Source organism: Heteronotia binoei, chromosome 3 (assembly GCF_032191835.1).
Source record: "Heteronotia binoei isolate CCM8104 ecotype False Entrance Well chromosome 3, APGP_CSIRO_Hbin_v1, whole genome shotgun sequence".
Taxonomy (NCBI): Eukaryota; Metazoa; Chordata; class Lepidosauria; order Squamata; family Gekkonidae; genus Heteronotia; species Heteronotia binoei.
Genome location: NC_083225.1, coordinates 60,136,574 through 60,161,731, shown reverse-complemented (window position 1 = coordinate 60,161,731; position 25,158 = coordinate 60,136,574). Strand labels below are relative to the sequence as shown.

Here is a 25,158-nt window from a genome sequence, read left to right as displayed (position 1 = left end):
GGTCTCATTTGGAATACTGTGTACAATTCTGTTCACCGCACCTCAAAAAGGATATTATAGCATTGGAAAAAGTCCAGAAAATGGCAACTAGAATGATTCATTTCCTTATGAAGAAAGGTTAAAACGCTTGGGGCTCTTTAGCTTGGAGAAACGTCGCCTGCAGGATGACATGATAGAGGTTTACAAGATTATGCATGGGATGGAGAAAGTAGAGAAAGAAGTGCTTTTCTCCCTTTCTCACAATACAAGAACTCGTTGGCATTCAATGAAATTGCTGAGCAGTCAGGTTAAAACGGATAGAAGGAAGTACTTCTTCACCCAAAGGGTGATTAACATGTGGAATTCACTGCCACAGGAGGTGGTGGCGGCTACAAGCATAGCCAGCTTCATGAGGGGGTTAGATAAAAATATGGAGCAAAGGTCCATCAGTGGCTATTAGCCACAATATGTGTGTGTGTGTGTGTGTGTGTGTATTTGGCTACTGTGCGACACAGAGTGTTGGACTGGGTGGGCCATTGGCCTGATCCAACATGGCTTCTCTTATGTTCTTATGACTTCAGTGTTTCCAGGTAATGGGGGAGATTTTGCTGGGTGCAAATTTCATCCCCCCCCTTATCATTGATTTTAGAACTGATTTTAGGTCAAAGCATAAAACACTCTGATTGGATCCTACCAGCTTTTCTACACGATCACGCCCAGTTCTCCTCTTCCTTGAAACTTGCCATCTCACTTGGATGTTATCCCATGATAGCTCTAAAAAAAAAAATCTGAAGGGACATCTCTCCCCTGTTTTGTACTGGAAAAGCTGGTAGAACTTCTCTGCTTGCATTGTACTAACATGGGTTTTAAGTGTTTCCACAGTCCAGCACTTCTCCACTGGCTTTCTCATTAGCTGTGTGCAGACTGCCTTGCCAGCAGGCAATCACTGCAGTATGACCTGGCTCTCATTTAACTTCTTCCTTCATCCACCTGTCTGCTTTTCAATCAGTAAATTATTTTACTCCTATTGTTTTCTCTACCCCATCTCTACAGCTGAGTCATCATTCTGCTCTGACTTTGGGCAATTTCCCACACAGCTTACCGAGGAGTGAAGTCCTGCTCGGATTTCCCACCAACTGCTCCGCTGATTCATGAAATGCCGGATCTTTTGCATTGCTAACGTAAACTAGGGTTTTAGTGATTTCCATTTGAGACGCAAAAGGTCCGGCACTTCCTGAATCTGTGGAGCAGTTGGTGGAAAATCCGAGCAGACACTGTGCAGTGAGGAGGGACTTCGCTCCTCGGTAAGCTATGTGGGAAATCGCCCTTAGTTTAGCCCTTTTTTCAGCATTGCCAGGATTGTGCACTTGCATCATGCAATATAGAAATTGGCACTGGCTGCAGAAATCTAGCATCTTGTTAAAATGGAACTGTTCCTTTTAAAGAGAAGTTTCTCATTTTTATGTTTGGAGAAAGTGGCTCGAGTAATGCCTTCTTAAATCTTAGGTGCAAGAAGGGACTGGATACCCAGTTGCAGTAGAATGGGGTATCAATTCCATATATTCCTCTCCTGCCTCATTTCTAGCAAAAGGAGGATAAATTATGCAGTTCATCAGAAAATATATGCCTGTCTGTGCAAGTTAAATTCAGACCGATTTCCCACTCACCTTACACCGTTCGCACGTTCCTCTTCTCAACAGGGCTTCCTTCCAATTTCACGGTCTGCCCCGGGGCTGCAAGTAATGTTGGCATTTTCACATGGCAAACAGAAACTGGTTTTTAAAGGTTTCTGTTTGCTGCACAAAAACACCAACGTTACTTGTACCTCTGGGGCAGATAGTGTGAAATTGGAAGGAACCCCACTGAAAAGAGGAATGTGAGAGCGGCGTAATGTGAGTGAGAAATCGGTGTCAGGTTTTCTTGGTTAGAATCTGGATTATTCTAATGCAGAATATTCATAGGATTTAAAAGATACGGTATCCATAGTTCAGTTCATTTCCTAGGATTACAGTAACTGCTTATCTTAGTTCACTGTGCCATGATTGAACAAAATTTGAGTGCATTGGCACCTTTAAAACCAACAAGGTTTTTTTTAAGGTATGAGCTTTCATTTATATGCACACTTCCTTGAATAAACCTTTGTTGGTCTTAATTGTGCCCTGGACTCAAAATTTGCTCTACTGCTTCAAATTAACACAGCTGCCCACTTGGATCTGTGATGTGTTTTGCTCAATGCTTTGTGGATTAAATATCTCACACGTTCATTCTGACTTGGACTCTACATTAGCATACTGCCACTCTTGTATCTCTTGCCCGTTCTGGGTGCTTAAATCTGCCTGGGAGGGTGGGGAGAGGCTGGTGGACTGAATCTGGGAGAAAGAAAACATCTCCGTTAGAGAGCTAGTGGTCACCTCTGTCTTGAAAATGACAGTGATGCATCCACTCCTAAACAAATCTACACTGGAACTAGGAGCACTGGATATCTACTTGCCCAGTCTCAAATGTCTACTTGCCCAGTCTCCTTGAGCAAGGTGAACAAATGATAGCTGTGTGGTTTCAGGCCTAGTTATAGGGCTGAAATGGCCTTGGTTACCCTAATGCAGCGGGTTATCCCGTTAATTCTTCTGGATCTTTCAGTGGCTTTCAGTACTATCAGTTATGGTATGGGGACTGCCTCTCAGAATTGGGACTGTGAGGTATCATTTCAAAGTGGTTTTTTCCAACTTCAAAGGTAAGTTTCAGAGAGTGGTGCTGGGAGACTGGTGATCAGCCCATTGGCCTCTGGTCTGTAGGGTCCTGTAAGATTCTATCTTGTCCTCCATGCTTGTAATATCTGTGTGAAGCTGCTCGAAGAGGTCATCTGGAGAATAAAAAGACCTTTACCTGCTGTTGGAAGATGGCAGCAGAAGAGGACAGATGAGTTCCCCTGACAAGGCAGTTCTGGAGTTTTTGTGCTGTGATTGAGAAGGCTCTCTCCTGGGTTGCCACCTGCCTAAACTCAGAAGGCAGGGGCACCTGAAGCCAGGCCTCTGAAGATGACCTTGAATTGTGCTTGGAAACTGATTCTGAGCCAATGTAGATAGGCCAGGACTGGAATGATATGGTCCCTACGATCCATGTATGACATACTCAAATCAATGTCTTGGCTGCAACATTCTGTACACATTGAAATTTCTGAACACTTTTCAAGGGCAGGCCATGTAGCACACATGCTGAAATCCTGTTAATGGCTGATATGTATGGAGAGGTATAAATGACCTCTTTATATTCATATCACTTATCCTTTTCCAATAAAATTGCTTGAAGTGGTAATTTTATGCCACTAAATAATCGATTGAGAGGACCATAATACTCAACATGATTTGTAGCTTTTTTCTTGAGCTATGCTGGGGAATTAGAATGATTCAATGATTAAATGAATGTAAATGAGACCTTATGAGAATTTATAAAGTAGAAACCTAGTTTTGTGGCATAGATTTCTATAAGAGCCTGAGCCCAAAAGTGTATAGTGTGGGGCATGAGAACTCAGTTACAATTCAGCAGCATGACTCTGCTACAAATGTCTGTGTTGTGTTTATTTGGTGACTGGCACTTTACGTATGCTAGGAGTTGGTCTTTGATTACTTACTTGTTTTCATATTTCATCTGAATGGGAACCTTATTTGTAAGATTATCACCTATTATATACTCTTCACCAAATGTAATTTCTGTTGTCCTGTTTCTTCCTATGATTAGTGTAGATGTTTTTAAACTGCACATTTCTAGATACATTTCACATGCCCAGAATATTACATGCCTAGAGTATTTGAAGCTGCATCAAGGAGAAAACTGTGATTTCTCTTAGACCCAGAAAGTATCAGATTCTTTTGATCAGTATCTAAAGAAGTTCTTCAGGTTTTCCAAAGAGCATGGGGACAGCTGTTGGGATTTCTACTTTCCCCCTTTTTTTCTTTGAACAACAGACATGAATCTCCAGAAGCAAATTGCTTTTGAAAGTCTGCAGATATAAAACCAATTTGCACTTTGGCCTGGGGGATGGCCTGCTCTTAAAGTCCAAAGCCCAGTTGGCAGCATAAAATTCTTGGGAAACCTTATCCCTATGCATAAATAGGCCATGAACAGATTTCATTTAGAGATGACATTTTACATCCTCCCATCTCACTATGTTTCAGGTCACATGATTATCTACTAGGAGCCCTGTTCTATTTATCCAGTTTGAAGATGATCCAGAAGATGACACACACACCCCAAATAGGTTACACGCAAATCAGATGACTCTGAATTTAAGATAATAATGCTGTCCTCTCTCTGCCACATTAACAAGCTTCTGCAGTCTAGCTGCCAAGACAAAAAATACCTAATATTCAGGTTCCATGTCAGGCCACTCTAGTGGGCTATACTGCCATTCACATGGACATGCCAGGCCACTCTAGTGGGCTAAACTGCCATACACAGGGACATAAGGAAGAAGAAACACAGGTGGGTCAGACTAGGAGAACCTTAAAGAAACCTCTGGCATGGTGGACATTTTCCTCAAACCTAGCAAAGGATGTGAGTTTCCTTCAGCCACACCATTTAGTACTGACAACCAACTCCAGGAGAAGAGATTGGGGAGCTCATTGTCTGGGGTAGAAAGCTCAAGGCAAGTTGGGTCCAGATAAGTTAACCCACAGCTTTACTGGAACTACAGGCAATCAGACTTTCACTCATGTCATTTCATGATCTCCTGTTAGGCAAAAGTGTCTTGGTATGCACCAAGGATGTGATTGCCAAGGCACATGTAAGGGGACATGAGGTCAAGGTCCTTGTTCAAGCAGTCTGAGCTTCTGTGGAAAAAAAATCTAAACATCAGAGTGGAGCATCTGGAAAGGCTCATCTGGTCTGGAATCAGGTTGGTTGAGCAGAAAAGATCTCGACCCTGGAGAATGGAGTCTGAATTGAAGTGTGTTCTGGCAGGTGAAGGCTCAGTTTGGAGTCCCAGTCATGGACTTACTAGCATCTCCAGTTGGATGGCTGCAGAGCTCTATAGACCTATCTGGACAGGACAAAGGATTTTAGGCTTACAGACTCATCTCTTACAGCAATCCAATACTGGGCAAGAAGATTTCAAAGGCCATGGTTGTTTTTTAGGTCAGGATGTGTATCAGTGAGGCATATGAGGCTCTGGGGCTGCCTGCTCCCAAGTATATTACAGCATATTCCACCTGAGCTGCTGTGTCCTCTGCAGCTTTTTCTACAAGGGCACCAGTAGAAGAAATGGGCAAAGCTGCTGTGTGGTCTACTTTCTCGATCTTTGTGAAGCGCTGTAAAATAGATCAGTGACAATCTGAGGAAGAAGTCTTTAACAGAAGGGTGTTGCAGTAGGTTTTGGATCCTTAACTGTTTATTGCGCCACTCAGGGATACATCTTGGGTGTATAAGCAGTCTGGATGACTTCCCTCATTGCAGGAGAACAAACATTGGAACCTACCTGAAGGTTACTTTTCTTTAGAGGGGCAAAGCCATCCATTTTCCTACCATACCAAAAAGAAGGAAGGAAAGACGGAAGGAAGGAAGGAAGGCGCAAGGGAGGAACACAAAGATAGAGCTGGGCTATACTATGACTGGAGGGTCAGCCTTGACCAAGCCAATAGAGACTCATAAAAATTTATATAGCCCTGCTTAGAGCTGGAAGAGATATGACCTAATCCTGTCTAGATGACCTCACCTGACTGAAGATGAAAAATCTTCAGAATAAGTTCCAATGTTTCATTCCCCTCCGTGCCTTTTTCCTGCACCATGCAGTCTGAAATCATTTTGGTCCTTGTCAGTGAAACTTGAAATAGCATCTTAGTTTCATTTTTATAAGCAAAAACCTTAATGGTATTTCATCAATGGATGGGTTTTAGTGTGGAGCCATTTGATAAATTCTGCCTTTCCTCAGTCCCCCACTGTGCTTCACAGAAATTGCATGTGCCTAAGAGGGAACATAATACAGTTGTGATCATGCAGGTACATTCTGAATAGAATTTCTCAAAATGAACAGCTCTCCCTGCCAATTTGAAGGTCTGGCAATTACTTCAAGAGGAGCCCTGTAATTTGTACATGATGCCTTCATATATCTGAAATCATATTAATCTCTTTATAGGAAAAACAAAAAAAGCAAAAACTCCTTTAAGGTTCAAATAAATAAATAAAAATTGTAAACACCTTAGGTCGGGAGGGCACTTGGACCAAATAGGTGACTATATTTTTGGAAGGTGAATTGGATAAGAGCAGTGAGTGAATTGAGTGAATGTCTATTGGCCAATTTGCTTATTTAGTGACTGTCAAAACATTGTAGTTGTATTTACTGCTGGTGCATAATAACATCAATAAAGCAACCATGGAATGGCCATTACTGTACTGTGTTCTTTTTATTTCCCTCTTCTGTCTTCTACATATTTTCTACCCCATAACATTTGGTAGACGTTAAATTGCATTTGAACAAAGAGCTATAAATGATTCCAACCCACAAAGGATTCAAGTCTAATCAGTAGTTGCATCCTTAACTGACATTTCTCCCTCTAAAATATTTGTTTTGTGCTATCACAAAAACAGAATGATAGCTGCAAGAAGTCCTGGATGATTTTACTTTAAAATATTTTTAAGTAAACAAGACACACTTAGGCTGAATGAGTCCCTGCAGTACTTTTTAAAGTTTCAGAAGCTTTCTTTGTTTCTTTCTAGCCTTGTTTGAACATTTCTGGATCTTGGAAAATGCAAATAGTGAACGTTAGGACGCTGCATTTTCTGCTGAACTGAATGGGTTTTTTCTTTGCCATGTCAATTTTGTGGGAATTTTTTGGTGTGTAAAACAATTTTATTAATTTGCAATATATTGTTATAATATTCAAGAAATAAAAAGAATCAATACCAATTATATATCAATACATTACACTTTCCCCCCCCCTCCTCCTCTCCCCCCTTTTTATGACCCCCGCCGGTGTTTACTTAAATTGATAAAAATACAAGATAATTTTATCAAACCAAGAATCTTCATATTAAAACCTTATCACAATAAAAAAAGAAAAGAATAAGCATAAGAAAAATCAAACCCTATATGTTCATCTTCATTTCTTTATAATATAAAAAAAATAGTTCTTAGCAAGATTTAGTCCATTATTCCACAAAACGTCAGCTATTATCAAAAATCACTAAATGTCCCTTTACCTTCCAGTATTTTCCAGCATATTTTTGGAATTTCTCCCATTCCTTTCTAAACTTCTCCAAGTCATAATCTTTTAAGATTCTTGTTAGTTGGTCCATTTCACTCCAAGACAGAACTTTTAAAATCCATTCCCATTTTTATAGTATTTTATCCTGCTTCCATAACTGCATATATAATGTCCTTGCAGCTGAAAGCAGATACCACACCATCGTTCTATCTTGTTTCGGAAAGCTTTCCATTTGTAATCCCAACAGAAAAGAGTCTGGAGACCTCTTAATGTCATAACCTAAAAATTTTGACATTTCTTTCTGAATCATTTGCCAAAATTGTCTTGCCTTTTCACAAGTCCACCACATATGATAGAAAGATCCTTCATGTTTTTTACATTTCCAACATCTATCTGACACCTGATTATTCATTTTTGCCAGTTTTTTTGGTGTCATATACCATCTATATAGCATTTTAAAGCAATTTTCTTTAATATTGTAACATGTCAATATCTTCATAGAGTTCTTCCATAAATATCCCCACGATTCCATTTGTATTTCTTTATTAAAATTGATTGCCCATTTTATCATTTGAGATTTAACTACTTCATCTTCTGTAGACCATTTCAATAATAATTTATAAGTTCTTGAAACCCAACTTTTCATTTTCGCCCAACAGCCTTTTTTCCGATTCTGTTTGCGCCTGTCTTATACCTTCATTTTTAATGTCCTGTTCCACCAAACTCTTAATTTGTTGCAGTTGAAACCAATTATATCTATACTATAATTCTTCAGCCGGTTTTAGTTCCACCTTTCCTCCTTGTATTTTTAATAATTGTTTAAACATTAGCCACATCCCTTCATCAGTTTCTGAAGATAATTGCTAAGGTACTTAGCAAATTTTTCTAATATAATGATGTGAGAAAAAACCATCCATCTTATTTTTCCCATAATACATATATGCATGCCAACCAAAAATATTTCCATGTCCTTCTAAAACCAACAATTTCATATTTAATAACGCCATCCATTCCTTAATCCACACAAAATATATTGCATCATGATACAATTTAGATCCGGCAACTGGAAACATCCCCTTTCTTTTGCATCGGTTAAGATTTTCATTTTGATTCTTGGTTTTTTTCCGGCTCATACAAATTTTGAAACTTTTCTTTGCCATTTACTAAATTGTTTATTGTCCTTCACGATTGGAATTGTTTGAAAAAGGAACATAATTCTTGGTAGAACATTCATTTTAATTGCAGCAATTCTGCCCAGCATAGACAGGTTCAATTTATTCCATTTTATCAGATCGCCATCAATTTTACACCAGAGCTTTTCATAGTTATTCTTATATGTCTATATTCTTCATAGTAATTTCCACACCTAAATACTTTAAAAGTAACCTCACACTCTGTTGCACTCTGTAGTTTTTCCTGATGACTTTGTCATATTTTTACACAGAATTTTCGATTTTTCTTTATTTATATAGAAGCCTGCCAATTCTCCATATTCTTGTATCTTATGAAGCAGCAGTGGTGTTACAAATAAGGGATTTTCATTGATAAACATTACATTATCAGCAAATGCTCTGTATTTGTAAGAAAAACCTTTTAATTTCAGTCCCTCTATTTCCTTATCTTCTTGTATTTGCATAAGCAAAATTTCTAGAGTCATTATAAATATCAGTGGAGACAGAGGGCAACCTTGTCTTGTTCCTTTACTAATTACCATTTTTTCTGTCAAAGTCTTGCTTGTTGTCCAGTATATATTGCCTTAACCATTCTTACTAAATCTTCTCCCAATCCCATTTTCTCCATCACGGGAAACATAAAACCCCAGTTCAGATTATTAAAAGCCTTTTCTGAATCCATAAAAAAATAATACCACTTCTTTTTCAGGGTGCTTCTCATAATATTCAGCAATATCTATAACAGTTCTGACATTATCTCTAATTGTCTCCTGGGAAGAAATCCCACTTGCTAATCTTTAATAACGTTATTCAAATGCTGTTTGAGTCGTTCTGCTAGCACCCTAACATATATTTTATAGTCATTATTCAGTAATGAAATTGGTCTGTAATTTTTTACATTAGTGGTGTCTCTATCTTCTTTCGGTATCAACGAAATTACTGCTTCCTTCCATTTATTTGGTATTTTCCATTCAATTCTTATAATATTCATCAATTTCTGAAGTTTTGGTACTAACATCTCTGCGAGGACTTTATAAAATTTTGCTGTAAAACCGTCTGGACCAGTGCCTTTCCCAATTTCATTGAATTAATTGCCGCTTCAATTTCTATTTTTTCAATTGGTTCATTTAAAACCTTTTCCATATTATCTGTTAAGGGATTTACTTGGATTTTCTGCAAATATATGTCTATTTTACTTTTTTCCACCTTTTGGCCTTGGAATAACTTGGCATAATATTTGTAAAATTCCCTTTTAATTCCTGCTTCATCAACAATTTCCTTACCACCCACTATAATGTTATTAATAAATTTATTTTCTCTTTTTTTTCGTTTGCCAGGCCAAATACGTTCCAGACTTATTTGCTCCTTCAAATGATTTCTGTTGTAGTCTTTTAAGGTTCCATTCTACCTCTTCATTTAACAAATGACTCAATTGGTTCTGTAATATCGTAATCTCCCTTATCATTTTCTTTTCCCCCGGTCTCTTTTTAAGTTCCTTTTCTTTTTCTTGCATTCTCTTTTTGAATGTCCAACAATTGTTTCTCTTGAGACCTTTTATTTTTATTGTTCAATGTAATTAAGATACCTCTCATTATTGCCTTATATGCATCCCACAGAGTTTGAAATTGAATGTCCTCTTTTTCATTTATTTGGAAGAAAGTTTTTTTTTTTTAGATAGATTTTTTAGATATTGGATTTATATCCCGCCCTCCACTCCGAAGAGTCTCAGAGCGGCTCACAATCTCCTTTACCTTCCTCCCCCACAACAGACACCCTGTGAGGTGGGTGGGGCTGGAGAGGGCTCTCACAGCAGCTGCCCTTTCAAGGACAACCTCTGTCAGAGCTATGGCTGACCCAAGGCCATGCTAGCAGGTGAAAGTGGAGGAGTGGGGAATCAAACCCGGTTCTCCCAGATAAGAGTCCGCACACTTAACCACTACACCAAACTGGCTCTCCTTTTAGTTTCTTTTTTCTAGAGACACCACTGTGTCGTGTTTCTGTAGCAAATCTTCATTTATCCTTCCCTTTCTAGTCTTTTTCACAAATTTTGCAGACCACATTAATGGATTGTGGTCTGCCCCAATTTTGGGAAGAATCTCTCTCTTTTTTTGTCATAACTGTGGAACCGACTCCCCGAGGAGGTGCGGGCCCTGCGGAACCTTGAGCAGTTCCGCAGGGCCTGCAAGACCGTCCTTTTTAAACTGGCACATCCGGACTGTTAGGAAGATCAAGAATTAAGGAGCCGCCAATGCGGTCGGAAGATTCACACCGCAGAATAATTATATCATTGAACTGGTTTTTAATGTTAGTAGTTTCATTGTTGATGTTTTATATTGTTGGATTTAAATGTTTTTATAATATCACTGTATGTTTTGTAATACGCTGTTAGCCGCCCTGAGCCCGCTAAGGTGGGGAGGGCGGGATAGAAATAAAATCTATTATTATTATTATTATTATAAGTCCAAGATCTTTTGTAGTCCATAGCATATCAATTCTTGAGAAAGAGTTGTGCCTTGCTGAAAAAAAAGTATAATCATGCACCCTAGGATTAAATTCCCTCCATACATCCTCCAAACTTTCTTGTTTCACTAATTCAAAAAATGACTTTGGTAATTTCCCTTCCTTTTTTCTTTTCCCAGATCTATCCAAAGTATTTTTAACTGTTCCATTGAAGTTTCCCATTACCATTATTTGATCATACGTCACTTGGTCTAATTGTTTCAAAATATCTTTAAAGAAGGTATCTTTTGCTCCATTTGGGGCATACAGTCCCAATAATGTCTTTTTGTCATTCATCATCACTTCCACTGCTAAGTATCTTCCATCATTATCCTTAAAAATCAATTTGGGATCCAATTCTTGTTTGATATAAAAAATCACTCCCCTTTTTTTCTCCTTAGACAACAAATGAAATTCCATACTCAATTGTTTATTCCATAAAAATTTGTAATCCAGTTGTTTGATATGTACTTCTTGTAAACAAATTATACTACATTGTTGATTTTTAATTCAATGAAATGTAGCCTTTCTTTTTTGCGGTGAATTTAGTCCACTTACATTCCAAGATATTAATTTGTAATCCATAGTGATTCTTCTTTTATGTTCTTCAAAATCAAATTTGTTTTTTAAGGTTAGTTTTTTAAAGAATGCTGTATGGGTTATATGCCCAAATATGTACCCAAAGTTCCAAACTGATGGTCATTCCCAGATATTTATGCCAGCTAAACAGTTCAGTATAAAGTTACAGATTTGGGAGATTCTCTTGCAGCAGGAAAGCACTGTGTGAAACACTTCATTGATCTGTGGACCACTAGTCATTTTTCAATCATATCAGGTTCAGTCTGGGCAATTGCCTTTAATACTTCTTCCAGAGGGCAAATGTTGATAGCTGTGATTTCTTCTAGTGGGTGAAGTATACATTAGGTAGAGAAAGAAGTACTTTTGTCCCTTTCTCACAATGCAAGAACTTGTGGACATTCAATGAAATTACTGATGAGCAGTCAGGTTAGAACTGATAAAAGGAAGTACTTCTTCACCCAAAGGGTGATTAACACATGGGATTCACTGCCACAAAAGGTGGTGGTGGCTACAAGCATAGACAGCTTCAAGAGGGGATTGGATAAGCATATGGAGCAGAGGTTCATAAGTGGCTACTAGCCACAGTGTATTGTTGGAATTCTCTGTCCGGGGCTGTGATGCTCTGTATTCTTGGTGCTTGGGGGGAGGTGACAAGGAAGGGATTCCAGCTCCACTTGTGGACCTCCTGATGACACTTGAGGTTTTTTTAGCCACTGTTGTGACACAGAGTGTTGGACTGGAAGAGCCTGATCCAGCATGGCTTCTCTTATGCTCTTATGTTCTTAAGTGATAAAATCCTACATATTGTAGCTTTCTGCTAGAGATAATGCAAAAACGTTCACAGACATAATGCAACTAAAACCTACAGGCCCCAGTTGAAGAGATTTCTCATCAGTTTGGACCGCGGCTAGGCAATGGTTCTAAACAAAAGGCATGAATACTTAAGAAGCATTTTTTTGGATTTGCTTCTTTCTTACAAAGTAAAGCAGAGGCATGTATCAAACTTTTGTTACAAGCCAAGTTACAAAGTGTTGAATCAACTTATTTCAGCGCATAGTTCTCTCTGTGTACTTTATTCCTAATGTACTACTGTGCTTCCTAGACCGATTAGCGCCTTGGAGTTAGGGGAAGGAAATGTCAGTTTTTGATGAGTAAAATATACAAGTGCCAGCCAAGAACACCTGACAACTCGCAACAGTGAGGTTAATTATAGCTGTCAGTTGTGAACTCCGTACAATCATTTGTCTCTGAAGCATGAGCTCAGACAAGGCTGATGGGGGTGGGAAGGCCTCCAGGAACTTAGAAGTGACATCAAGTGGCTACTTGGTGTATTATTCTGACCTCATGTCAATCAATCTGTGTCATTCTCCCCTTCAGGTATGCATGTTTGTCAGTAGTGGAAAAAACAGATAGAAGAGCTTAGTACAAAATGAACCATAACAAAGGCATCAAGCTTGGTAGGCTTGTGTTGTACTCTCCTTTGCATAGTTGTAGTACATGCCATCTTGTGCTCAGCAAAGCATGAGTGTGCAGTATCTAGAATGCAACATAAGATGCTGCAGCAGCTGAAACAAGGAGATTCATTATGTTCTGTGATGTTCTGGAAGAAGAAACAGTCTTTAAAATGTGAGACAGCTGGCTATCCTGATTGTGTATATGCTCTTCTTTGACTGCTGAGGACAGAAGTAGTTTTGATCAAGATGATTGTGGGATGGGTTAATCTCTGCTGTGTCATCTCCAACAATCTACCCATATAGCTCCTGAACAGCTACTGATGCTTAATTGAGAGAGAGATGGCTGCCGTATGTCATCCTCATCTGTTCTAGGAGGCTTTCCTGTCAGTTTTAAAGTGTGAGGAAGACAGGCTGTGATTACTCAGCGAAGAAGAGGTACTTTTGCATCTCATTGATACTTTTGATACATATTCAAGAACTCTCTTCTGGCACTGAAAGTCCTAGACTAATCCTTGAAAAACTTCCTAGGCTAATCCTTGAAAAACCCTGACACTAAGTAAGCCCTGGCAGCCACAAATCTATATACATGGTCCAAAAGTACATTTCAGACAAAATCCAAAATGCATCAAGGATCAGTGCTGAAGGCATTCTTGACAGTTCCTCTCCAGCTTTGGAATGCAAACCCCTTCTAAAAATGGTTCTAACTGTTCTTTAGTACTTTCTGTTTGTGTCTACATGTAATTTTGGTGGAGTAGTTTAAGTCTGTTATTCTGCAGACACTTGGTAAGCTTAGCTTCCTTCCTTCCTTCCTTCCTTCCTTCCTTCCTTCCTTCCTTCCTTCCTTCCTTCCTTCCTTCCTTCCTTCCTTCCTTCCTTCCTTCCTTCCTTCCTTCCTTCCTTCCTTCCTTCCTTCCTTCCTTCCTTCCTTCCTTCCTTCCTTCCTTCCTTCCTCCCTCCCTCCCTCCCTCCCTCCCTCCCTTCCTTCCTTCCTTCCTTCCTTCCTTCCTTCCTTCCTTCCTTCCTTCCTTCCTTCCTTCCTTCCTTCCTTCCTTCCTTCCTCACTGTGGACTGCTATGTCCTATCTGTGGATGAGTGGATGGCCTTTGGTTCTCCTCTGTGTGGTGGCTTTGGGATAAATAAAAGTGACTTGGTTAGGAATAAAACCAAAGAGACAATGTGATCTTTCTGAACTTGAGAATAGAAAAACCCAGACCAAAATCTACAGCCTCAGCCTTGCAGATCACTGGTTGATACTGGACCAGTAATGATATTTGTTGACACTTCCTTACAAAATTGTAGTGAAGACAATATGTATGTGTGTGCCTCCATAAAAGGTATGATAGGGTGTGGTACTATTGTATTTATGTACTTCATTTATACCTTGCCTCTCTCCAGCAGAATACAAAATGACTCTCCTGCATATTTTTCTGCCATCCATTTTATCTTCACAACTCTGTGAGGTGGATTAGACTGACAGTGTGTGACTGGTCAAGGCTTCCATGACAGAGTGGGAATTCAATTGGGTATCCAAATCATAGTCCAACACTCCAACCCAGCATCACACTGGCTCTCATCATATGAAACATACAGATACTGTAATAATTTGGTTTCAAAATGCACAGAACTTGTGTTAACTGGATGCATAGGTCACTTGTATATCTGACTGGGCCTTCATCCAGGATGTTGTCAGTAATCCCTAAGGCCTCTGAGTTTAGTGTAGACTGGGCAGCTATGTAAAGAGAAATGTGGCTTTCTATCACCAAAGAAAATTTTGAACAGTGGAAGTTGGACATCTTTGTATGTACAAGTGGGAGCCTGCAAGACTCACAGGGGGGATACTTTCTCCCTCCACCCCCCCCCCCCACTCTCTCACAGAGCTCCAAGAAGGGCTGCATGGCAGCTTTCTGTGGCTCACCTACAGCAGAGTCTCAACAAGCCAGCAGAGTCTCTCCCCTCCTCCCCCATGGCTTGCCCAGTCCAGGTGAGCTGCAGAGAACAGGAACAGCATAGTCTTTCCTCCCAGGCTGCACTGTCAGGCCCAGCAGCTCCCGGGCTGCTGTGCCACTAGTAGGCCCAACATGGCTTCTGGCCTGCCATGCCAACAGAGGTAGATGGCACTTTTTTATTTGGGAGGGAATTTAACATACATAAGAACATAAGAGAAGCCATGTTGGATCAGGCCAATGGCCCATCCAGTCCAACACTCTGTATCACACAGTGGCCAATATATATGTGTGTGTGTGTGTGTGTGTGTGTATACACACACACACACACACACACACACACACACTGTGGCTAATAGCCACTGATGGACCTCTGCTCCATATTTTTATCCAATCCCCTCTTGAAGCTGGTTATGCTTGTAGACTCTGCCACCTCCTGTGGCAGTGAATTCCACATGTTAATCACCCCACAATCTTTTTTTTAAAGTTAGATCTTTCTGCAAAGTTGGAGAAAGCCCCAAGTTTGCTAAAAGATTGTTTAGCTTCCACAGGCCATGACCCACAGATTTAACAATCCACAGATGGTTGTTGCACAAAATAAACTGAAACTCAGTCCAGACGAGGCTGAGGTGTGGTTGATCAGTGATGAAAATGCAAAGTCAGCTTATCCTGAAGGGGGTATTCATCCCAAAAAAGCAGGTTCATAGCTTGGGAGCACTACTGGGTTGGAGATTCATTTTTGCTTCATGACATGTAGTGCCCTTTATCAGCTCCAACTTATTTGCCTGCTACAACTATTAATTGAAAAGTGTGATCTGGCCATGCTTTGGTCACAGATTACTGTTAATGTGCTGTATGTAAAGCTGCTTTTGAAAATCATTTGGAAGCTTTGGTTGGTCCAAACTGTGGCAGCCAGGCTATTGTCAGGTGTTGGTCATGGGGATTATATCACCCTTGTACTGAAAGAATCTGCCTTTACCCATCTGTTTCCAGGCACTATAAAAAGTGCTGCCTCTTACCTTTAAGGATCTAAGTAGCTTGGGGCCGGGGTACCTGCTTGACCTTCTCTGTGCATACTGTCCAGCCCACCAGGTAAGATTTGCTTCTCAAGCCCTGCTCTTGGTACCTCTGCCTTCAGAGGTGAGGCAGGTAGCAACTAGAGACAGAGCATTTTCTGTAGTGCCACGTTGTTTCTGGAATGCCCTCTCTCTTGAGGTTTGCCTGCCACTTACTTCTCCTTTTAGGTACCAGGCCAAAACACATCCTTTCACTCAGGCTGTTAATTAAGGGTTTTATCACACTAGCTTTTTAGTGGTCTTTCTCTGTTTTATGGATCATTTTATGCTGCCCTATGATTTACTTTTAATGGCTTGTTTTAATATTGTGATATTGTTTTGACTGCCACCTCAAGCAGGACTCTGAAGAGGGGGCATATAAATATCCTAAATGAATAAATAAAATTGTTATACAGCTTCAGTTTTTTTTCATGGTACTCCTTCCTGCTGTAGGGGTTTGGTATTCTTGAGACCAGGTCATTGCCTGCTGGCCCACTGAGGGCTGGCAGGAGTAAACTTTTTTTTAAATGGTGTAACAACAAAATGAACCTCTAGGATTTGGGCAAAACTTTCTGGTTTTACTGTCAATTTTTCCAAAGTCCTAGAGTGTCACCTCAACATCATGTCAGCAATATGATGTCATTTCTGGTATTCATCATAAATGACATTGTGCCAATAGCACAGCATCATTTCCCCCATTTCCACTCTCCCAACCCTCCCACTAGTTGCCAGCCATCAGCTGGCAATCCTAATTGGTACTAAATCAGTCAGCCTACGGGAAGCACTTTTCTGGGTGCAACTGAAGAGTCACATATGATAAAACAGAAAGAGAGAGAAAAGAAAAATCACTTGCTTTCTGCTTCCCTATAGAAAGGGAAGCAGAAAGCAAGTGACTGAATGACTTGCTTTTAAAATTTCATATGTTTTGGATTATTTTCTTAATCCAAAGAGATTGTAGACCTGATTTTTTTTTACCAACTGTGATCATTTGTATGTATCTTTTCACTATGGCTATAAATATTTTGGGCATTTATGAAATATGCTGATATTCTTCATTGAAGTAGAAAGGAATACTGCTGGTGTTTAAGTGATTTCAGTGACACTGTAATTGAACATGCACTCAGCAATCTTGTTTTGTAGTCTGGTGTTCTACCGCAACTATGATTAAGTGTATACTGAATGCTAAAAATGTATATTAAGTCTAAGTGGAGAAATAAGCAGGAGCATCACATTAAGTGACAACTCACCTAGCTTACCCCTCCCCCCTGGGTGTAATAAATTCTGCAGGCTTAAGGACAGTTTCCAAGTAGTAGGCTCCCATTGAATTACAAGGGGCTTACTTCTGAGCAGGCCTGCTTCAGCTTCCCGCAAAATGTATGTTAAATTATCCTCAGCTTTACCATTGTGTATTGTAAACTTTCTTTGGATGGAATGCAAGGAAGTAATTGCAAGACAATGGTTGTGATGTGTTCTTGAAAATGACTTTTGGAAATCCTAATTGAATAATAATAATCACTTCCTGGCAAGCTAAACACTACCATGAATGGAAACCCCATAAATTTCTGTCAGTGCGTGGGAAGTTCTTCGGGTTTGAGGAACCTGATAAGTTCAGCCCCAGCTGCAGTTCTAAGAAGACAAACTTCAACAAAGCTGTTTCAACAGATATATTTGGGTTTGGGCAAAAGAGTAGTTAGAGTCAGTCCAATAGTCAGTTTACAGGTAATCAGTCCAGCCAAGTCAACAGTACAGAATCACAATCCAATAGAGCAGTCCACACATACCAGTCCATACATCAATATCTTTATCCAGTCCGACAGAGTAACAGTCTTGATCCAAATTATCTCTCCACTCCTCCACACCGTTCTCCTTTCTCATTAACCCACAGGAGACAGAGAGTTTGGCCTCTGTTGTTATAGTGCAGCTAGCCAATCATATTCCTTGATCACTTAACTAGCTGCACATGTTACTCACATGCATTTCATTAACTTGTATAGTTGGAGTTACATAACTTTGACTCAGCATTTTGGCTCCTTAAAGTGCCCAATGCTGTCAATTTCTAAGAGACCGAGATGAGCAGAAAAAGTCACATGAACTTTCACTTAAATCTATTTACTCTGAAGGGTGTGAAAAAGCTGTTCACTTCTTATTTCTTAGGTTTGACTTCTCCATATTATACAAATCAAATTTTCTTTTTTAAAGCAAAGCTGATAGTTGTTGCAGTCCTGTCTTGTGAGAAATGTGGAGCAGGGACTGACTTTATGTAACATAAAGTCTACATGAGGCTTCTGTAAGTCACACAACACTGAATATTAAGGCATGAGGAGTAGGGTATTCTGAACTTCATATTGTCACACTCCAAGTAAATCTTTTACCAGTGGTAGTAGTGTTTACATTTTCCAAAAATCACTCAACGAATCTACCAGAATCATCACTTTTGCAACCAAAGTGTTAAACCCATCCTGGAGCCCCACTAGAAGTTTTGTTGCTTTGTTCCTGCCCTCCCCTATTCAATGTATGCAACTAAACACTATATCTAAATCTCCTTTCTTTTTTTCTCTTCCATCTAGTTGCTTGTATTCACCTCATGGAGCCTACGCTCAAAGCAAACTTGCCCTTGTATTGTTCAGCTATTGGCTGCATCATCTCCTGACAGTTGAAGGGAGCCATGTGACTGTTAATGTTGTAGATCCTGGAGTAGTGAATACTGACCTGTATCGACATATCAGTTGGCCAGCAAAACTGGCAAAGTGGATGACGGGCTGGCTCCTTCTAAAGGTATTTGGGGATATTGTAATGATTTTGCTCTACAGTGATGAATTCTGTGCATGGCTTGATACAGTCTAGCACTGACAGCACTTTACAGACTTTTTGTCTATTTATTGTGCTAGCAACAAACTTGAAACAGAAGCACTTCTGCCCCAAGAATGCTTATCTGTCCTAGGGATCGCCAGCTGGCTGCCTACAAACCACAGCTGGTCACCAACTGGTTCCATCCTAATTCCTGCCAGTCAGAGGTGATGCTTGCTCATTGCTACTATCTTGTCTGGCAGTACTTCATCCATGTGTCTGGCATCATTTTGAAGCTGGTTGACCAGCTGTCACTCAGCCTTTCCAAGAGTAAAGTCCCTTGGGACACTTTTTCCTTCAGCACTGGACAGATCAAAAGGTGACCCATCTAGCCACCATACCTCACAACACTAAATAATAGCATGTCCCAGAAATTCTTGCATTGGTGCAGATGTTCTGGCATATATTCTGTTTTTGTACAGAGATGATTGTTCAGCCCAGGTGCTTTGTGGGGAAAGTGGTGATACCATGGCCAGGAATATCTAGCTCTTGAGCAGCTTAACTGGGATGAATGTGAAGAATTTGGCTATGCCTAATATACAAAAGCTGGTTAGCGCAAAGAATTCTGTTTACCCATCAGTACCCTGTATTGCTTCTCCATTTCTTATTCTTACACTAATTTTGTGTATTTTAGAGTTCTGATAAATAACTTTCAGATCTTCTTCGTGGTCTCTGTGCATCACACCGATGGGATAAGGCACCATCTCGATCAGTAAACTTCAAAGCTGCGGATTTCCGCGCCAACGTCCCAGCACGCATGCCCAGAAGCCCCACTGCGCATGCTTACTGGGATGGAAGCAGACATCCCACCAGTTCTCTTCTGACTGCCGCACTGATCAGTCGATCTTTCTTCGCTTTAGTCGGTGGACTTTGTTATTCTTAGTATTTAGTTAAAAAAAAAAATCTTTAGAAAGTATAGTTGTAGTTAATTTAGTGTATATAGTATTAGTTAGTATAGATAGTTGTTAGTGTTCGGGGGAGCGCGGGGCTGAACGAACTTTCCCGCTCTTTCCGAACTCTCCCCCTTCCCCAAACCGTCGTTTCCTACTGTTCTCGTATGGAAAGACGTTGGGGATTTTTCCGAAGGTGCTCCAAGTGTGGGAGTAAAATCGCCCCACCAGATGGACATTCCTTGTGCCTTGGAGAGCTGCATAGAACGGACTCTTGCGTGCATTGCGCTAGGTTCTCCAAACAAACAAAGAAGAACAGAGCGGCACATCTTGCAGCAGCCCTCATGGAGCAAGCGCTCTACCCGTGGAAGATGCCTTCAGAACGGGCAGAGCAACCTGTCGCACCCGCTGACCCATCGACATCGAAATCGCTCAATACTGAGCGTTCCCTTTCCGATGCCGATCGCCCTAACAAGCGCCCGGGCTCGGCTATCCTGTCGGAGTCCTCTACGCCTGCAAAGAGGCACAAGGAGGATAAGGGAGTGCATGCAGAGAAGAAGAAGAAGGTTAAGAGATCGGAGAAGTTGAAACCTAGCAAATCCGTCCCTCCGCCTTCTCCGCCTTCGCCATCAGACCCGACAGCACCAATCGTTCCACCGCTGAAGCTCTTCACTTCGCCGGGTCAAAATCCTCATGGGAGAAACCAGCGTCCACGCCTGCCTCATCTCGCAGGCTGGACCACAGTCTAGTCTAGTGCAGATTTCCTCTACACTCACTCCAAACCAAATTCAGTGGTTGTATCTTCATCCTCCAAAGCGAAGAAGACACACTCCACTCCAGTTGACAAGGAAGGAAAGAAGTTAGACGGCATTGGAAGGAAACTATACTCTACAGGCTCCTTGGGGCTCAAAATTGCTAACTACTCTGCGTGCATGAGTAAGTATCAATATGCCCTCTGGGATCAGGTTACCAATATTTTACCTAACTTACCGGAACAGAGCAGAAATGCTCTCAGGTAGATTTAGAAAGAAGGAATGACCTTGGCTAAGCAACAGATCAACTCAGCCAAACACTCTGGTGACACCTCTGCTAAGATTTTAACAACAGCCATCACTTTGCGGCGCCACTCTTGGTTATGCTCCACAGCTTTGCAGCCAGACACCCAGGCTTACATTGAAGATCTTCCATTTGATTGTAATGGCCTCTTCAGCGCCAATACTGATTCGGTATTGCAGGAGATGGATAAGAGTATTAGAACATCCAGAAATTTGGGAGTCTCCACACCTCGCTCTCAAAACAAAAAACAATGGCCTAGGCCATGGAAGAAACCTTATGCGAAATCTCCACCGGATCAACCTTGGCGACCTAAAGTGTCATCAACCTTTTCCAAGCCATCCTACATGGCTAAACCCAAATACTCGCCTTCGGCATCCCAATCCTCCCATCAGAAAGGCCCTAAACAACCTAAACAGGGACTTTGCCTCCTGTCTGCCCTCCCTTCCCGCCGTTTGTCTTTGGACCATACCCGCCTGTTTCCCTTTTTTTGGACTTGGTCCCAAATAACGTCAGACCAGTGGGTCCTGCCCATAGTCCGGCTGGGCTATGTGATCGAATTCCATCAGACTCCATCCACTCCTACATTTATCTCCACCAGCCCCTCAATCACCTTAAGAGAAGAAGTTCAATCCCTTCTTCTCAAACAAGCCTTCGAACGGGTTCCTCCAAATCAAAGAGGGCTCGGTTTCTACTCTCGATACTTCACGGTCCCAAAGTGAGATGGCAGTCTTCGTCCCATCATGGACCTTCGAGCCTTGAATTTGTTCATAACATACCACAAATTCAGAATGACCTCACTACCCAATATTCTCCCTCTTCTCAATCACGGAGACTGGATGGCCACGCTGAATTTACAAGACGCGTACTTTCATATCTCCTTCCCATAGAAAGTACTTCAGATTTACTATAGGAGTGGACCACTTCCAGTACCGATCTTTTCCGTTTGGCCTGTCCACAACCCCCAGGGTGTTCACCAAGACTATGGTAGTCATTGCGGCCCATCTGAGACTGTTCCTCAAGCATTTCAGGTGCAACCTAGATTCTCCATCTCTTCTACTAACCATCCCTCCAGAGGTTCTATCATCTCTCACATGGTGGGAACAGAGGCATCATCTGATGGAAGGTGCCCATTTCCACAAACCATCCCCGTCAGTCACAATAACATCGGATGCGTCCCTGTGGGGATGGGGGGCACACATGAACAGTCTTTACATAGGGGACAGGTGGCCCAGTCATCATGCACACCACCACATCAACTTCTTGGAACTGTTGGCGATCTTTCATGCTGTCCAGTCCTTCCAGACGTTACTTCGGGGCAGGACGGTAGCCATTATGACAGACAACACTACACCAATGTCATACATAAACAGGCAAGGGGGCACAGTCTCCCGCAGACTCTGTATGCTTGCTCTGGACATTTGGGAGATGTGCAGACAGATGAGTGTGTTGTTGGTGGCGACACATCTTCCTGGGGACCTGAACGTATGTGCAAACTTTCTCAGTCACGGGGGAGCTTCGCTCTGCGAATTGGTGCTCAATTGGGATTTTCTCCAACCTGTCTTCCTTCGTTGGGGGACTCTGATACTAGATGTGTTCGCAACACGGGAAAACAGGAAATGCAAACTCTTTCGCTGCAGAAGCGGGGCGGATCCCCTTTCCTTGGGGGACGGCCTTCTAGTTCCGTGGAATCATTATCGGGTGTACATGTTTCCGCCCATCCCTCTAATTACCTGGGTGGTTCAGAAGATCTTGCGGGAAAGACCTGTGGGCATTCTTGTGATTCCCTGGTGGCCCAGACAACATTGGTTCTCCCTGGTTCTGCGTCTTGCAGACGGAGTGTATCACCATTTTCCTCAGGTCTCAAATCTTCTTCTGACTCACCAAGGGTGTGTAGTTCATCACGATGTTCTGCATCTGAAGTTAACAGCGTGGCGCCTGCAGTGAATCAACTGTCAGACAGAGTGAAATTCATCTTGTTGAATAGTAGAAAACCCTCTACGCGCAATTCATACGCATGTAAATGGGCAAAGTTCATTCAGTTTGCTTCCATTCGCTCCTTAGATCTGTTTGTTTCTGGCTTGCCTGCGATCTTTGACTTTCTTCTTTCCCTTTTGGATAAGGGATTATCAGTTTCCTCATTACGTGTTTATTTGGCTACTATCTCCGCTAATCACTCACAGATCAATGGACACTCGGTCTTCACGCACTCTGATACTAAGAGATTCCTTAAAGGTGTTTCTAGACTGTATTCTACTGTGAAACACCCTACCCCATCCTGGGACTTGCCCTTGGTGCTTCAGGCGCTATCGGGAAAGCCCTTTGAACCAATGGCCACGTGCCCTCTTCATTTGCTAGCATGGAAGACTGCATTCCTGGTGGCCATTACATCCACAAGGAGAGTAGGTGAACTTGCAGCTCTTAGATGCGACGCCCCGTACTTGTGCTTCATGAATGAAATGTAGTGCTTTGCCCAGATATCACTTTTCTACCAAAGGTAATTTCCTCCTTTCACCTGAACACCGAGATATACTTACCAGTTTTCTTTCCCAATCCGGCTACTGAATCCGAGCGTCGACTTCATTCTTTAGATGTGAAACGGGCGTTGTCTTTCTATCTCCATCACATGAATCCTTCGCGTAGGGACTCTAGACTTTTTGTCTCCTATGCCACAGCTTCCTTGGGGCAGCGTATTTCGGCCCAAAGACTTTCTAAATGGATAACAGAAACTATTAAACTGTGTTATCTACTAAGGAAGAAACCCTTACTGGGTCCCATACGAGCCCACTCCACTAGAGCTATGGTGACTTCAGCAGCCTTTATGAGGGGTGTCCCACTCCGGGACATTTGCAAGGCTGCCACCTGGTCTTCACCGCATACATTTGTCAATCATTATGCGCTGGACCTGTGCCGACGCCAGGACTCGTCTATGGGCCGTGCTGTTTTACAGTCTGTTTCCTGCTGATGGACCGTTGCACCCTCCTTCAGGTAGGCTCTGGCTTGTTAATCTCCCATCAGTGTCATGCACAGAGACTACGAAGAAGATAAACAGGTTGCTTACCTGTAACTGATGATCTTTGAGTGGTCATCTGTGCAGTCACACTACCCGCTCTGCTGCCGGTCCTTCTTTAGGATTCTGCAGCGGTCAGAAGGAATTGGCGGGATGTCCGCTCCCATCCCAGTGAGCATGCGCAGTGGGGCTTCTGGGCATGCGCGCTGGGACGTCGACGCAGAAATCTGCAGCTTTGAAGTTTACCGATCGAGATTGGCGCTGGCGCTTTATCCCATCAGTGTGACTGCACAGATGACCACTCGAAGATCATCAGTTGCAGGTAAGCAACCTGTTTTTTGTCAGTCTGATGTGTGTAATGATTTTCTACCTTCTTATAGAGGAGAGAAATGAGTGGAAGACTTTCCTGAATATGTCTGACTTAATAGCCCAGATTCACTTTTTGCATAGAAAATTCCTGGCAAGCTGATTTTTACTATAGGCCTTTTAAGATGACATTTAGCTCTGTATTCAGTGGTAAGCAAGTGGAAAGAAGTGTGTGTACCTTGCTTCTCTCGCTACCGAGCTTGCTGCCTCTTTCTGATGACAACAGGCTTCCATATGGTGGCATAGTATTTAGATTTGTCCAGATCTGTCCACTAGGCATAGGTTTCATGTATTGTTGACTTCCAGAATTAAATCTGGAAATCAGTTGAGTGTATGAAATTTACTTGAGTTACTTTTGAGAAGGCTGAACTATTGCACTACCAAGTGGATGCCTATTAGTATGTGTAGTCAGACAGATAGGTTAGGTGAACAAGGAGGTAAAGCTCATTCCACTCTTTCCAACTGCTAAAAATATTTTTTGTTTAGAAACATGAGCTCAATGGTACTGCCAATGTATTTCCTGACACCTCATTTCTTGGGTTAAAAATTCAAAGGATCTTGAATGTGGCAGCACCTACCATCCCTTCTCAGAATTTCAAAAGTGCCTGCAGACTGGATAAACTTGGGAGACTCTTGTAACTTTAACTGGGTCCACATATACTAGATATTGTACAAACATTAAGCAGTCAGCACCTGAAAATCTAGAAAATAAATGATTACAATCATGCAGCATCCAATGACATGCAGATTCTGCCTTTGGGAATACAGGAATAGATATTCTGGCCATCCATGCAAATAACAGATGTGAGACACTAAAAAACTCATTAAACTGTAACTTCTCATTAGGACCTGTTAAGTAGTGGTCATAATGCTAGACCTGAGAAATCCAGGTTTATATCCTCATTAAAAGCTTGTTGGGTGAGTTTGTGCCTGCCACACTGCCTCAGCCTATCTTGCAGGAATTAATGAGGGAGGAGAAGCAAGCTATGTATGCTACTTTGAACTCCTAAGACAAAAGATAAAATAAAAATGCATAAATAGGACCTGGGGATTTTCTGGTACAATAAATTGCTATGCTGGGGTTATATTCCTGGTTTTACACAAAACTGCAGAAA

The 25,158-nt window shown here is 41.5% G+C and overlaps 1 protein-coding gene across 5 annotated transcripts in view; it reads left to right on the top strand.

Moving 5' to 3' along the window:
- The window catches only part of DHRSX (dehydrogenase/reductase X-linked), a 240,934-nt gene that overhangs the window by 184,766 nt on the left and 31,010 nt on the right, over positions 1 to 25,158 (top strand). For all 5 annotated transcript variants that reach the window (XM_060233910.1, XM_060233911.1, XM_060233908.1 and 2 more), the window contains one exon: positions 18,445 to 18,652. In XM_060233910.1, coding sequence (XP_060089893.1) covers positions 18,445 to 18,652 — 208 coding nt within the window. The remainder of the gene's footprint in view (positions 1 to 18,444; positions 18,653 to 25,158) is intronic.